Genomic DNA, 14,716 nt, shown 5'->3' with positions numbered 1-14,716 from the left:
CCCTTTTTTGAAAATGGGCACTATCACCGATTCTCCCCAGTTGTCTGGGACAGACTCCTTTTCCCAAATGCAAGCAAACAGGTCGGACAGGCGCTGACTGAGGACTTCATCCCCGTCTTTGAACAGTGCAGGTGGAAGGTCATCCGGACCGGGAGCTCGGTGGCGCTTGAGAGAACATATGCAGTCGTAAACCTCCGAGGCCGTAGGTGGCTCCACGTTCACCGTCCAGGGTTCTACTTCACCTGTGGGCTGTAGATGAGTGCTGGCTGGTGGCCACGACAGTTGTTGTTCAAAGTATTCAGCCCACCGGTCAAGGCGTTCCTCCTTATTAGAGATGGTCGTTCCATTCTGATGTTTGATGCTTTCACTGGTGGGTGGTTTCCGGGGACCGGTCGCACGGATCAACTGAAATAATCTCCGGGCATTACCGGCTTTCTGCTCATCTCTAATCAGAACTCAAGTTCAATAATCTCCGGGCATTACCGGCTTTCTGCTCATCTCTAATCAGAGGAAACTCAAGTTCAATGCTGTCTACTTTGGTATGGACTCATCAGTCGGATAACGCCAGAACAAGATGTTGAGCTCTACAATTCCAACAACCGCCTACAACCAGTGATATTATTTGCCGAGATGCGGACTTCATAAAACTGGCCGCTGCGCGCCGAGGGCGTCAAAAGTCTATCAGTGTTTGACCATCGATGTCTTCGTAACAATGCCCGAGTCTGGTTGGAACACCCCATCAGCAATGTTGAAGCACGTCGAATGGTATACGGAAGGAATAAATCAACCGCAATAGATGAACTGATCACAATGCTTAAGTTGCGCTGGCTTTGCCACGTGCTCCGTTCTTCAGTTGACGGACTTCTTCGGAAGTTTCTTTTCTCACAAACACGTGAAGGGTGGAAGCGAGCCAGAGGTGGTCAAACAATGACTTGACAACAAAGTACAAAACCAATTACCAACAAACTCAACTGTGCTGGTCATTGCCGTCTTCTTGGATGGGGACACCGAGACGGGCCACATACATTGTTAGAGACATTGTCAGACATGATTCACTCCCGCCCTCAAGGGTGCTCGTGCATTCAAGCTATTGCCTTCAATGCATAGCTCCTTTTCCAATCCCCCCACTTAACAGTCTACCTACAGTACTGTATTCACGCAGTAATTTATCAACTCCCGCCTCCAGTGCGCAGCTACCTACTCAACCTCCCCAAATCAACTGTAAACGAAACTGTGGGACCTACAACCACACAGACTCAGAATTTCAGCTCTAGGGTTTGGCTTCGGTAAATCATATTCACAAACGATTTTGTCTACAGTGTGTCCAATCTTTGCATTCTTCCTCGGTAAATCGAATGAGCAGCACATGGTCACTGCGAATGCGTCGTTCGGCGAAAAATCTTTAGTTCTGTTCCTGCGGGACAGCTACACAACCGTCAGCAATTTCCCAAAAGCAAGAGGCTTTCTACCGGACGAATATGTCAATTCCCTGATGATTGTGAGACAAATATAAACATAATTTTTCAGCTTCAATCAGTCCCTGTGAAAAATCAGCTTCAAAGCCTTTAAGTTGTGCGAACCCTTCAACTAAGTAGCATGTTTGCTTCAAGTCACTGGCTTGGCTCCATACTCAACCCCAACGACTTTGTGAGTGGAATTTCATCGATTGGTGATTTTGAGGCATAGTGCAGCAAAAATCAAGCAGACTACACGGCTTATTAATGGGACAGCTAAATTCAGAGCAACAACCGATCCAATGATGCACTTTCCTTTCTGGTACTTCATCAAATAGAACGTCACAAAATTTTCCATTCCGGAAGCATCCTCCACTGATATGCCACAAAGCAGACATTAGCACACTTTCGTCGGTTAGGTTGGCTGGGAAAAATATGTCCAGAATCAAGGCCAACGCATTCAAACAACACCGCTGTGTTTAGCTCTGCGTCCTAATTAGATGAGTAACGTTGAAGTCAGTAGTCCGACACCATACTTTTGTTGAAGTATGGAGACGAAAGGCATACCCTGAATGGCAGATACAAACAGCTGCAAACCGCTGCCAAATGTACTTTAAGCAGAATGATTGACTCGTCGAGAGATTTGATCACGTGGGGCGCCTTTGTAAATGACAGTCGGCATATAAATTCTATTTACTTTGGTTCAGAGGAGTAATTCACTGGCATTGAAACATAATCTACAGTCGAATGGATGGTAAACTCTCGAATACCGCTTCAGATTTCCTCGACTACAGCACTCAAGTATGATGTTTAGATGCCTCCGAACCCCACTGTCCAAAAAACAAGCCTAGTGACAGATGGGCAGCCTTGTCATTTCCGCAGATAGCATTGGGCCCGGTAATACTGTTTGTGTTTGGATCAAGATAAACCTGCATTTTACTTTTGTTAGAACAAACACGCTATAATGAAGCCACCGTCTTAAAGTGTTTGTAGAGTCAAGACTTGCCTGAGAAAATATAAGGGTGTTGTATACAGTCTTCCTGAGTTTTTAACATGTTCTGGCCCCTCAAACCAGTAAGTGGTTGGACGTCATTCCGTTCAAACCTTAGCAGACCTCAAAAGGAAAGTCGCGCACATTGTGAACGCACCGATTATCCCGGTTGTCACCTACTAACCAAACCACATTTTTGGACGGGTTGGGCAGTCACTGGTTCAGCTACAAACGTATATCGCTTGTCAGTCGATTCCATAATATGACTACCATCTTATTAAATTGATTAGTCAATATTGACCGGGTAATATGTTTGTCTGAATCGGTCTTCAAGTACTATTAATTTGATTGCAGCCGAATTCACTTAGCTTTACATTTTTTGTAGAGTTACCAGAGTTTTGAATTTCTGAATGTAGACGTCGGTCTGTATGTTTAAAGGCGGTCTATGTCCAGAAGTCGAGAAGCATGGTACAGCCACCTCTTCTGTTATCATTTATTTTTTAAGAGCATGGTCATAAACATGAAAAGTGCATGCAAGCGACGAATGAGAAAGGGTAACAGGATAATATGGGAGAAAAGAGAGAAACGTCTCATTCGAATTCATGCCAGGAAAAGTTCCAGTCAGATGAGATGAATCCCAACTTATGTAAACATTTTGATATGGAAACAGGCGTCCAAAGACCAACAACCGAAGAAAGGATAAACAATGTTGAATGCTCTTTAAGGTGCGGTAGGCGCTAGCACAGTCAAGACTCGCACATCAGGCACAAAGTGTCCGTCATACTGGGTCTGGTGTGTAAACCAGCGGTACTGCGCATCTCAGAAAACTCCAGAGAGACCCGAGTCCAAGACCTCACTGCTAGTTGTTTGAACACTTCAATGTTCGACCACGAGCGGCTGATCAACAGAATGACTAAGTCGTACTTAAAGAAGTTACGGTGTCACTCATTGCCCAATTGTCTTGAGAATGAGGTCTCCGTTGAGAAATGTCGCCCTCTCTAACCTGTCCGGAAATATCCGCTTTGGATGCATTCTGTTCGCTGTCTTTGTGCTGGCGTGTTATATATAAGATCAAACTGACCGGCCTCGGTGCTCTAAGTTGAACTACTCAAGTCACTACAGGTCAACACGTAGGATGGTCCAAACAACACTTCCCCACTCTATACTACTTAATTAGAAAGCGTATCACATTACTGTTTACTTTTCGGGCTACTCGACCAGCTTTAAAACCAATTTGTGAACCGGCCTCAATCACTGGGGGAAAATTTTTTTGGTGGGCTTTTTCTCTCTTCGCGCAACAAGAATGCTGTGTTTGTAAAAAAACGTTGCGTGACAACCCAACGTAAATGTTTTGGAAGCTGAAAATAACGAGATATCGCGCAGCAAAAATATAGATCATGGATTTTAATTAGATTTTGGGATGCTGGCGTGCACTGTGGTTTGCAAACGCACGAATCTGAGGAGCCGACATATCCGGTATACAGACGACATCGTTTCCATCTTCGGAAAAGGGAACGTGTGATCGTTCTTTCATGAACTGACCAAAATCATCCCGTTATTCAACACGCGCTTTGAATCCACAAAACCCATTGGCATTTTCTATGACATGCCCCTTATAATCCAGGCGGTGTTTTACGTATCTTGGATGTTGTATCAGCGCCGATTGCAGTGAAACATGAGGTCAGTGCATGCATCTGTATGACTCGGGTCACGTTTGCTATTTTGAGATACCCATAGCGACAAATTTTTATATCCCTGAATCTTAAGAGACGTATGTACCAGGCTGTAAGACTTGGTCTGTTTTAGCGGCGGAACAAAAGCGTCTTTAGGTTTTGAGCAACACCATAGCTCGTGCAGTTTTGTGTCGGCGCATCCGTGACGGGGCAGTTAGAAAGTGAATGTTGGGCTGTGCATTGTGGACTTCCTTCAGAGATTGAGCGTAGCTCCAGTAGCCGATTTGGTTGTGCCATTTTTCCCGAAGACAGTGTACCTAAGTCAGAGTTGCTGAGAAAGAGACGTGGTCGACCTTTGACCAGGAAGAGGCCTATGGACTAGATCACACGAAGTCTCAGTGCTTTTGTTGTGACTTGTCTTCAAGGATGGAGACCATGTGATCCCCACTGCACCCGGCTTGGGAGGCTGCAAGATATGACTGCTAATCAATGCCAACGGCGTTCTGGTTCTCAGCTTCTATCCTAATGTCTGGAGTTGTGTGCCCCTTGGATTGATTGTGGTAGGCTTCCACTAAATCTCTTTTCCCTCCGTTTTCATTGGTATTTTAATAAGTCTTTCAGATAAATTATGGGTTTCCGACAGCAAACCTTCAGTTGTGAACACTGATGTGCTGTCTATGATGACCACACAGTCAGTTCGAGATCACGAATGGACTGAACTGATGAGCCCTAGTTTTATGATGGATTCAAAGACGGAAACCTGCCTACATTTTGGCTACAATTATGACAGTTAATCAATATTCGTTGCCAAAAAATAAACGACGTTGCATGGCCTGAAAACGGCCTATTATTGCGCCTAACACAATGTGACTTTGTTAGCACCTCACATACCTTGAGCATGCAAAATGGCAAACTCAGGTTTACCGTAAATTCGCTGAACATTTATCGTGAGAGTCCCATGAACAACTGATCAGAAACGACAAGAATCTGTATTAAAACAAACGGATACCCTTGCTACCACTTTCTTGCGTTCTCGTTTGGGCAACCAGTTGGTGGTGCGTTTGACCCTCGCTTAAAGTAGAACCACCATCCTTGGAACCCGCGGAAGAAGACTCGGAGCCAACCAACTGCAATTTATTTTGAAAAGAGGTCGGTGACAAATGCCCACTCAGAGTTGTTTCTTTGAATTTTTACGTCGCTCTTCTCGGTCATCTCGTTTCGATGTTTTAGCACAAATGAATTTTCAGGAAAACGATCTATTTCAACAGATACATCACAGGAAGGAGACCCAAAATAGGCCAAAGTGAGTGTGCTTTACAAGCAAACAATCCACTGCAGTTAATGGGTGGTATGAAGCTGACACTCGAATCGGTTCTATCTTCAAATTTTAGCACTGAGAAATAGGTAGAGAAGCCATATTACAAGCCCTTTGAACAGCAGCTCAACGGGACTGTCAGGAACAATATGCCGTCGAAGCTTGACCGTCAAGTAGTGCACTTCATGAGATACACAAAGCAAAGTGGCACTAATCAGTGCAAAGTTAACGAATGGATGATTGGGAACCAGGTAGAGGATCCCATAGCTGTTGTTTGACATCCATACGTGAAACTGAACTAAATAGAGCTGAAAAACACATCAAAATATCACTTTAGTGTGATGGAACTTAGAAATGCTTGTTACATAAATGCAGCGTTAAAACATACCGAGCCTGACAACGCTTAATTATCAACTCATTTGTGTGAGAAGTCCGACTTGTTTTGGCAAGAACTTAAACAATGCTGCAGAATGGGAAGGATACATAGATTGACTATCTTCATGAGGCAGTTTCACCGCGTTAATGCGATGTGGTTAAATGCATTTGCATTCGGCCTAAGCATACTTTGTCTGTGTTAACTGGCAAGGTCGAAGAGATTTAAAAAAGACAAGTGGGGCTCTGCGGATAGAAATGTATGACTTCAGAGAGTGAGTCTATGGTCAGGAGGGGAAATCGATATGGCCTCTTTGACGAAGCGGTTTTAGTTCTATGGGAAAGCTCCTGAGACGTGCTAAAGGCTCATCGTGATTCGCTGAACCCAGCAGTGCTTTGGTGTATTTTGGTGTCCGGTAAGCGTCCTCGAAATCCGTTTATTCTGCGACAGAAATACACCACAAATCTACCGATATGGTTGGTCCGTTTAAGTTAATTTTCCCACTCAAAAATTTAATCAGGATGTTCAAATTCAAATTTTGTGCACTTTAGCCTCGAACCATAATCTGCACCGGCTCTTAGCTAAAACAGGAACGGCAGTGACAATCCATCTCGATTGGGCTCGAACAATTTGCTTGCTTAATAAGTGCAGCACCCTGCAGTGAACCAGTCTGGGCCGACACCGTCACAGTCTTGAGAAGTCATACTTCAGTTTAATCCTTTCAACTGATGCTGTGACTATAAATTACACCTCTATAACAATCTAGAACTTGTAGGAAGGCCACTCTTCTCATATCCACAGTATAAAATTTCAGTTCAGGTGACAAACATACACAATCCGCTTTTCAATGTGGGAAGGTTTTCATGCCGAAGATTGGAGGGCATATTTGAAACGATTGCTGGAAGAACGGTTTCAGTGCAGGTGACAAACATACACAATCCACTTTTCAATGTGGGAAGGTTCTCAAGCCGAAGATTGAAGGGTGTATTTGAAACTATTGCTGGAAGAACGACCATCAGAGAAATTTCTTTATCATTGTTCTATATCAGGATTTTTGTTGGCATTTCCTATCAGTAGTACAAAGAATTTTTAATTCGCAATTGACAGCTTTCATTTTCTATACTCTAGCCTCAGTGCCAATTGAACACCAGTTCACCCTTCTGGAGGTGTTGTAAGCCTGTCGAAAGGACACTTTAACATCTTTCTGCAATAAGCTCATGCGCATTGGTCGGCATTTACAACCATTAGGCTAAACTCAGATCGATTGCTCATAATCACGGCCTGATACAGAATGTGCCATTCGGAGCAAAGAGTTTAAGCAATCTGAATCAAATAGGGCGAGAGGAGGGATTTAAAAAGAGTTTAAGGGATATCTAGATGAGAACAGCACAGGAAAACACAAGCGACCCTGATTCGTGTGGACACCGATCAAGGTAGTATGTTTCGGGAAACAGCACACTTCCCTCTTTGTCAGGGTCTCGTTGTCAATAAACGAAAGTGACAACTTATTCAGATCAGAGTCCGCCAAATGAAAAACGGCATAAATGCAACCTCACCATCATCAACGGAGACTATGAAATCAGTGTTAACGCTTGTGCTTCGCAGCCGCACGACCGCACAGTTTATTTAATCATAATTAAAGATTAAACTCGAAAAGGTGGAAAGTAGGTGAGAGGGGGACACGGCACTGGCCTATTGCAATTATTCTGTGGAGATTACATCTTTAAGCACTCAATAAGGCTATCTGGAAACTGACAACATATCTATATTGTGAGCTCGCCACGTCTGATGAAAAGCCATCACACGATCTGATCTACATAAACATGGATCTAGGCTATTTAACTAATTTATTCCTCGTGTAGTATGCGAGGATTACTTGATTCGGTTATTGCTAGACCACTTTACCAAATTTACTTTATTCTGTTTTATTTCACGTGGCGGAAATTTATCGTACGAAATAACCCAAACTAACACTGTTATACCATTCAGGTGACCCATATTGTTCGGTATGATGGTTAGTCAGTAGGAAAACGTGACCGGAACGAATTAGTAATCACTTATAAGATTTTTCTGGATATTCAGCAAAATGAATAGTTTGTCTCAGCTTCTTTATTCCATATCGCTTACCTTAGTTCTTCCCACTTATCTAAGCCATAGGCTCATCCTCGAAAACTGACTTAGAACCATCTGGAACAAATAGTTTACTTGATGCTGATACAGAGATCCTGAAGGGCTAGATTCATCTCTTTTTTGAATGATGGGCCAGCATGTAATGTATCCGCTACACCAGTGTGCTGTATTGTGAATTAATCTTACGAAAAATCAAAAACAGGAAACTGCTGAAACCAGGACATTCAGTGAATCAAGCCCTTTTCACGAACTAAGCCAACATCTCAAATCGGACTTCAAACGGACCAATCAAGACACACAAAATCCTCCCGCAATTAACCAATCACAGTGAATAGGTTGAATATGCAGTAAAAACCGCATAAAACGTGCAAAGATAGATAGATATTTGTTCGCTCTCTCCAACTAATGACCAAATAATCGTAAATCAGGTATCAAGTTTAACGAACAAGTCGACACCCAGCATTGAACACGATCTATCTTTATTTCAACACTCCAACCTACATCTTGTCATCTGTTGTTAATATACAGCTGACAAAAAGGACGTCTTAAAAGAATACAATCGAGAAGTATTTCAGAAAGAACTTTGGGTCATCAAACGACATTCTCGGCAACGCTTTGTAGCATCGCAAATACAACTAAGGTCGGCTTTTGCCCGCTCTACCAACCCAACTTCCAGTGAACACTCACCTCGAGGGAGATATCCCCACACCATGCAAAAAAGGCGCTGTATCGAGTTCGAACCGGTAGCAAGGCGTTCCGCATGCACATGTAAGCCAGTATCTGGAATTGATGGAAGGGGTTGTGTGCACCTGGTCAGTTAAGCGCAGACAATAAGGTAACTGTGAGCAATACCTATTGCTTAGCACTGAGAGTAAACAGCGATTAAAGCGTCTCATTTATAATCCCGCCATCTGTGTCACTCCCTTAGTTCTCACAATGGCACAAATTACAGTATCATCTGGATTGTGTTGTCTGACGACCCACCCTCACTTCCGCGCATAATCGACAGGTCGAAAACAACTGAAGTTCAAGTAGACGTGAGCACCGACATCATCTACGCTGTGTGAAAATGCTTAGTAAACTGCGGCATCATATCAGGCTAGAACATTAGTAATGATAACGACAAGCTGTAGTTCTCATTCTCAAAACAACCTGTGCGCATAGAAGAACAGGGTGTTTGTGCATGAAACGCTACTAAACAAGTCATTTGAAAACACAGAGGCCTTTCCTTTAGCTGTGCTTTAGATCGATGATACCTGGTCTTACATATAACGTGCAAACAGAACTATTTCATTCCTACTCTTTTCATGCTAGTTGTCAAAAACCAATAGATGAAAATGCTCTGAATATGCTGCTTCAAAGAAGGTGCAATGGTGTACAGTGCTGAGAAATGTTTCACACACACACAATAGTATAGATATATATATTCAATATGACAACCGGATTTTCGAGACCCGCGAAAGTGGCCACGATATGGAGTATGTGGTAGCATTCCAAACCTGGTTACGCGAACAGCTATTCATTCCAGGAACGCAAAACCCACTGCGCACATTTCTGAGGTGTCATTACGCAAAGTAACCACATTTCAACATAGGACGGTGCGCATCAAAGATAAATAATTCACAAGGTCGGTATGTGCGTTTTGAAACAAATTATGATACATCAGCAAGTATTGTCATTCGAATTAAACTTCTATGAACACTTGCTTACCGGAATAATGCAGATGTAGGGATGTAAAAGAATGCCGACTGTCTTGTCACGACAACCGTACACGGAAATTGCCGTAGCCTGGTAGTAGAAAATGGTGGAGATAAATGCGATTAATTTCAGCCAGAGGGAGGATTCACAAAAAGACTATTGACTGGAAAACCCAATGAAATCAGAATTTATACGAGCTATCCGGTTTGTAGTTCCGGCAAAGATTGATTCAAGGAAGAGCTGTGGTTACCCCTGGCCATTGCAAAATTTCAAATATCTTTTTTCTTTAGTCCATTGCCATACAGAATTTATCGAGCGTGCAAAAACGTGAATACTTTGGGACTTATTGTGATGTAGAGAAAAATCGGTCTATCGTGCTAGTTAGTTTAAGCAAGAGTCAATCTAGAAATTCAATAGACTCATGTATTTGTCTGGTGACCAGTCGATTCACTTTGACGGCATGACAAACGGAAGACCTGCATGATCCAGGGAAATTTCTTCCTGGTAGTAGTGATGAAACGCAACTCCAATGCAGCTAAGTCTTTCTCCGCTTCTGTCTCACCTAATAGAAGTTTGTAGATGATTTGCCTACTCCTCAATTTCGGTTTTACTAGTCACGGATTTTCTTCCGGTATAAGCTGGACCATACAGTCGAAATTTGCCCTCCGAATTACCCGGTTGGCCAAACCATGACGTCATGCCGAAAACATTCATTATATTCGTATATTATATTATTCCATTCGTCAATGGAATGCATTTCAGGACTGAGAAAATACTGTTGCAGTTTTGCACAACTTTTAGGAAAGTGTGTATGAGAAACAAAAACGTTTATCTCGTGACATCGTGTTATTTTGGGAACTTGATCTGGGGAGGGGTGTAAATCAACACTATTTTTGCCTCCAGCTTTTAGGGAACATTTGAACTTTGTTTCGAAATTCGAATGTAATGGTCAAAAGGTTATCAAGTGCATTCTACCCCAGTTCTCTTGGTTCAGCATTATTGTGACCTCATCTATAAAGTATTTGGAATGGTTGATATGTCACCAGTCTTTCGCTGGTACGGTGAAAAGCAGTTAATCAACTTGGAAATCTGTTGTGCGGTTGGGGCGATCCTCGGGCGCATGCCTGAGCACCTAGTTCAAGTGTTTCCAGTACAACGAAACAAAGTGTTTCAGTTGCTGAGAGAATCATGGAAAAATTTGCTTGAAACCTTGTTTTTCGCGAGCTTCATATCATAAGTGGAAGCAATAGGGTAGTAATTCTTACAAACGAATCAGCAAATTCCTAGACTATTTACGACAATTCGCAACAAATGTGAAAAAAGGGTCGAACTTGGAGCTCACAAGGTTAAAGTAACTTCCACTCGCAAAATATTTGTCAGTTTCACTTTACAACACCACTCCCGTTCAGTAGGATGGGATTAATGCATTTGTTCTGTGTGTGTACCTGTGACTGGTTCACAGTTTGCCTCCTTGATCAGCGTGGCAGTAGGTACACTGTGGGATATTATTACAGTGATTGTTTTGGAGATGATATTACCATCATCATCATCACTATCAACTGTGGGAATCGCGTACTTGTCGTACAGTGGTTGTGGCTGCCACTGTTTCATCCACCGATGATTTGGGGAGGTGGGGTAGGTAGCTGCGCAGCATAGCTTGCGGGAGCTGATAAATTCGTGCGCAAATACAGAAAAAGCCTTATCTCAGTGTCTGAATATCACGGAGGTTTAATCATTGGTACTGTTGTTCATTGGTTATACCGGCATGCTTATGTCAGCTAGCTATTCTCAAAGAGTCTCGGCGAGCTTACCACTCTATCTTATTCCGTTGGATTGGTTCTGACAAATCACCAACTATGAACACAAACTCACCACCGACTACTAGCAGCTACGTCTTGGATGGCAAAATCTGACTTCTGTTTACAAATTCCGCTCCATCCGTGAGAGAAACTTCCAATCAACTAATCCTCATAGTCGGATAATTCTTTTGTTGCCAGGTTAAGCTGCACTAATGTTAACCAGCGTTGGAAATTTAGTGAAATACTGCATAGGTTGCTATAGGGGGTTGTTTTTGGTCAGTGGAATATCCAATCGTCACTTCCTTGAGCGAAATTAAGAGTCAGTACATATCGGTGCTTAACTATCCAAGCTTTAAAGAAACAAACACAGATATTTTCTTCCGAAATTGACTTTTTGTTGTCCTATGGCATATGTTTTGAGGTGAGAAGATTTAACCGCTGCTTGGTCTGATGTTATGTTACAACAAAGTTTGAGAAAAAATGGTTTTGTGGAAATTTATATATTTGAAATTACCAACAAGAAAGTGAGAGGATAAAGTAAAGTTGATTTGGCTGGCACGACCAATGGGATGGAAGATTGTAACAGGTTTCCGAAACTTTATGTTGCCGGATTATTGCACTTAACATCCCGATCTGCGGTGAATGCATTTAAGCATGCTGTCCTACAAAACTCCGCAATGTTTCTAAAATTAGTCCACCTGGCTGCGGTCTCATTCAGGCACTCATCTTAAAAGCAGCCGTCTCATGGAAGACTCTGAGGACGTAAACACTTTCATGGAACGTAAAACCAACTTGAATGAGTCAGCTCATTGTAGCCTAACGGAGATCGCCAGACAGTAAAGGAAGAAGAATGCATCCGTAAAATCCAGCATTGTTTCCTCAAATTTTTGGAACTTAGATTTTGTACCCACTCTCCTTTTTAGTTGGTAACATCCCCAGGAAAGTAACGAGTTTACTTATGCCCAAATGCGGTTGTTGTAGGAAGCTCAAGGTTATCTTAACTTGCCTTCAGTTACTTCTGCGTTACGCCGCATTTTTTCTTGTTTTCAGTAGTTTTCATCTAGCGGTTTCCAGCCATGAGGACGTTAGTTATCACGCGCAGCTGTGTTTGCATCCATTACTTCTAGTCACTGAGTGCTGCGTTATAACAATGCACATGCGCAAGATCTGGAAACCATATCACGAAAATTTCGACTCCTCTAGGGTGACTGCCATTATAGGATGCTTTGTGTTTCGCAATATGAACTTCCGCTGCGAGGCCATTTCTGTTTAAGATACAGCCAGTTCGTTAAGATACTCGCAGACGGATACTAGATATTCCGATCTCTGTATAGAAAGGCAGCAAAATACACTTTCCAAACAAACTAGTCTTGAATCGCTCTTTTGGATCACTGCTTTTTCTGGCGTGAAGCCAGCATGAGTAACACTACGAAACTAAGCGTTCACCACAGTGGACTATACAGGAAGTTTTCGTATTGCGAATTTTGATTAGTCTGTCAATTGTTGCTTTTCTATAGACTTTTGAGGGTTGGATATGGTTCACCAACAATAAATCTGTTTTTTCCTCGAAATGTGCTTGCTCTTTGGTTCACATCAAGGTGACCCAAAAGAATGAAACCCAATCTGAGGTGACCTTAAAGAGTTTATTTATTTAGCTGTTGATCAGGTAGTTTACAACATAAATGATGCCAAGTTTTTCACTAACCCTGAGACTCTGAAGGCTTGTGACGGAATTTACTGAGTTCTGTATTAAGTAAAACAGCTTGTTAGAAGCCTGATGCCACTGTGAATACCGCTGTCGTTTGTCTACCTCAGGAAATGACGAGTACACAAAGTTTGCTGAATGCTCATAAGCTGGATTATCAGTATTACGTAAATCGTGGAGGTGAGAAATTTATTCTGAGTTTTGCGTTGGATTAAAAACCTCCACGATTGAGCCGCATGCTTGGGAATACCGTTCCGCTCGTCACTTAATCAATCAGTACACAGCGAGGAAAGTTAAATTGGTAAACATATCCAACTTGTTGCTTACGTTAGCTATACACGCACCTAATTTGACAGATAAATCTTGTCTCGCCTTGCTGGCACCTCGATGGAAAAGCCTCGTGCTTGTCAGTCTGGATATAATGCACTGCCAGTGACACTAACAACTAATGTAAACCTTGATTTCTTTTCAGGGGAATAACTGAACGAAATCCATGGGGCTTATTTAGGCAACAGAAAAATCGGTCGGGGGCTGTTATCACCCTCAGGGTCACGGTCATTCATAGGAAGCAAACCCTATCATTTATATCGTTTCCCACCGGTCTCGCTTTGTTGCATGCTCCTTCCGATGGTCTACAGTGATAGATTAACAGTCTTTTTCTGCTTATCAGTCTTGTTTTGCCTGAGTTCTGCATTTGGATGCCACAATCCCACTCAAATGAACAAAGTAAATTCACTTACTACTGTAACTGTAACTCCCAGGGTTGTGAGTCCAACTGCGGCATAGTTCCAGGTTGAGTGTTTGGTCGCTTGAGGACGCGGCGTATCTGCCAGTGCTTTGGGTAAGACGTTGGTCCCAATACACTGTTGACACCATTTGAGACAAACGGTAAAAAGCATTCCAAATGCGACAGTGTATCGATCAAGTGACCAGCGAAATAACCAAGGTTCTTGTGATGATCTCCTGTGATCCCATATTTCATAGATAGCAAATATCTGACGCAACGGACTGCCATTGGAAAAAGACCGAACCAAACTAATACAATCCATTCGATTCATCCATTTACTTTTGTTAAACAAACATGCAATCAGCAACGTAGTTCTGGGTGATGCAAGAACTATTTGGTAACCCCTTTGGTTCGTGGAGAAATATAAAATAAACACTTCTGACATCGTAACGTGGGAATGGAGATGACCCACTTAATTCACATATTAGCTGTGTTGGAATATTTGTAGCTCAGATCTCTTCACTGGCTGTTGATCAGATGGTTGTTGATCTGCTCGCTCAGCCGAGAAACCAACTTCCAAGCGTTTTGACACCAAGCAAGGATACATTATTAGTACGTAGCTAAGTATGCACGGATGAAGTCTCATTGTAAATGCAAATTGTATATTCGAGCATCCCAAAGAATACCTTTGTGTGCACAATTGTCCCTTGATGAATGACCAACCTTCCCTCATGTTCACACTAGAAGCAACCACAAACCGGAACGAAGGCCGGTAACCAAACCTGCGCCATGGCCGAACTCCTAATTTAACGGGGAGGTCGGTTTTTCATATCGCTCCTCCCGGTTTTGTT

At 42.6% G+C, this 14,716-nt stretch overlaps 1 protein-coding gene across 1 annotated transcript; it reads right to left on the bottom strand.

Moving 5' to 3' along the window:
• Positions 1 to 5,407: 5,407 nt before the first annotated feature.
• On the bottom strand, positions 5,408 to 14,196 carry T265_04091 (hypothetical protein; the record flags this gene model as incomplete). Its single annotated transcript, XM_009168737.1, has 4 exons — positions 5,408 to 5,741; positions 8,624 to 8,716; positions 9,647 to 9,724; positions 13,879 to 14,196. The coding sequence occupies 4 exons, from the start codon at positions 14,194 to 14,196 to the stop codon at positions 5,499 to 5,501; spliced, it is 732 nt and encodes a 243-aa protein (XP_009167001.1).
• Between the last annotated feature and the right edge of the window lie 520 nt (positions 14,197 to 14,716).

Source organism: Opisthorchis viverrini (assembly GCF_000715545.1).
Source record: "Opisthorchis viverrini unplaced genomic scaffold opera_v5_64, whole genome shotgun sequence".
NCBI classification, from domain to species: domain Eukaryota; kingdom Metazoa; phylum Platyhelminthes; class Trematoda; order Opisthorchiida; family Opisthorchiidae; genus Opisthorchis; species Opisthorchis viverrini.
Note: the sequence above shows the minus strand (reverse complement) of the source record. Positions and strands in the feature narration are given on the sequence as shown.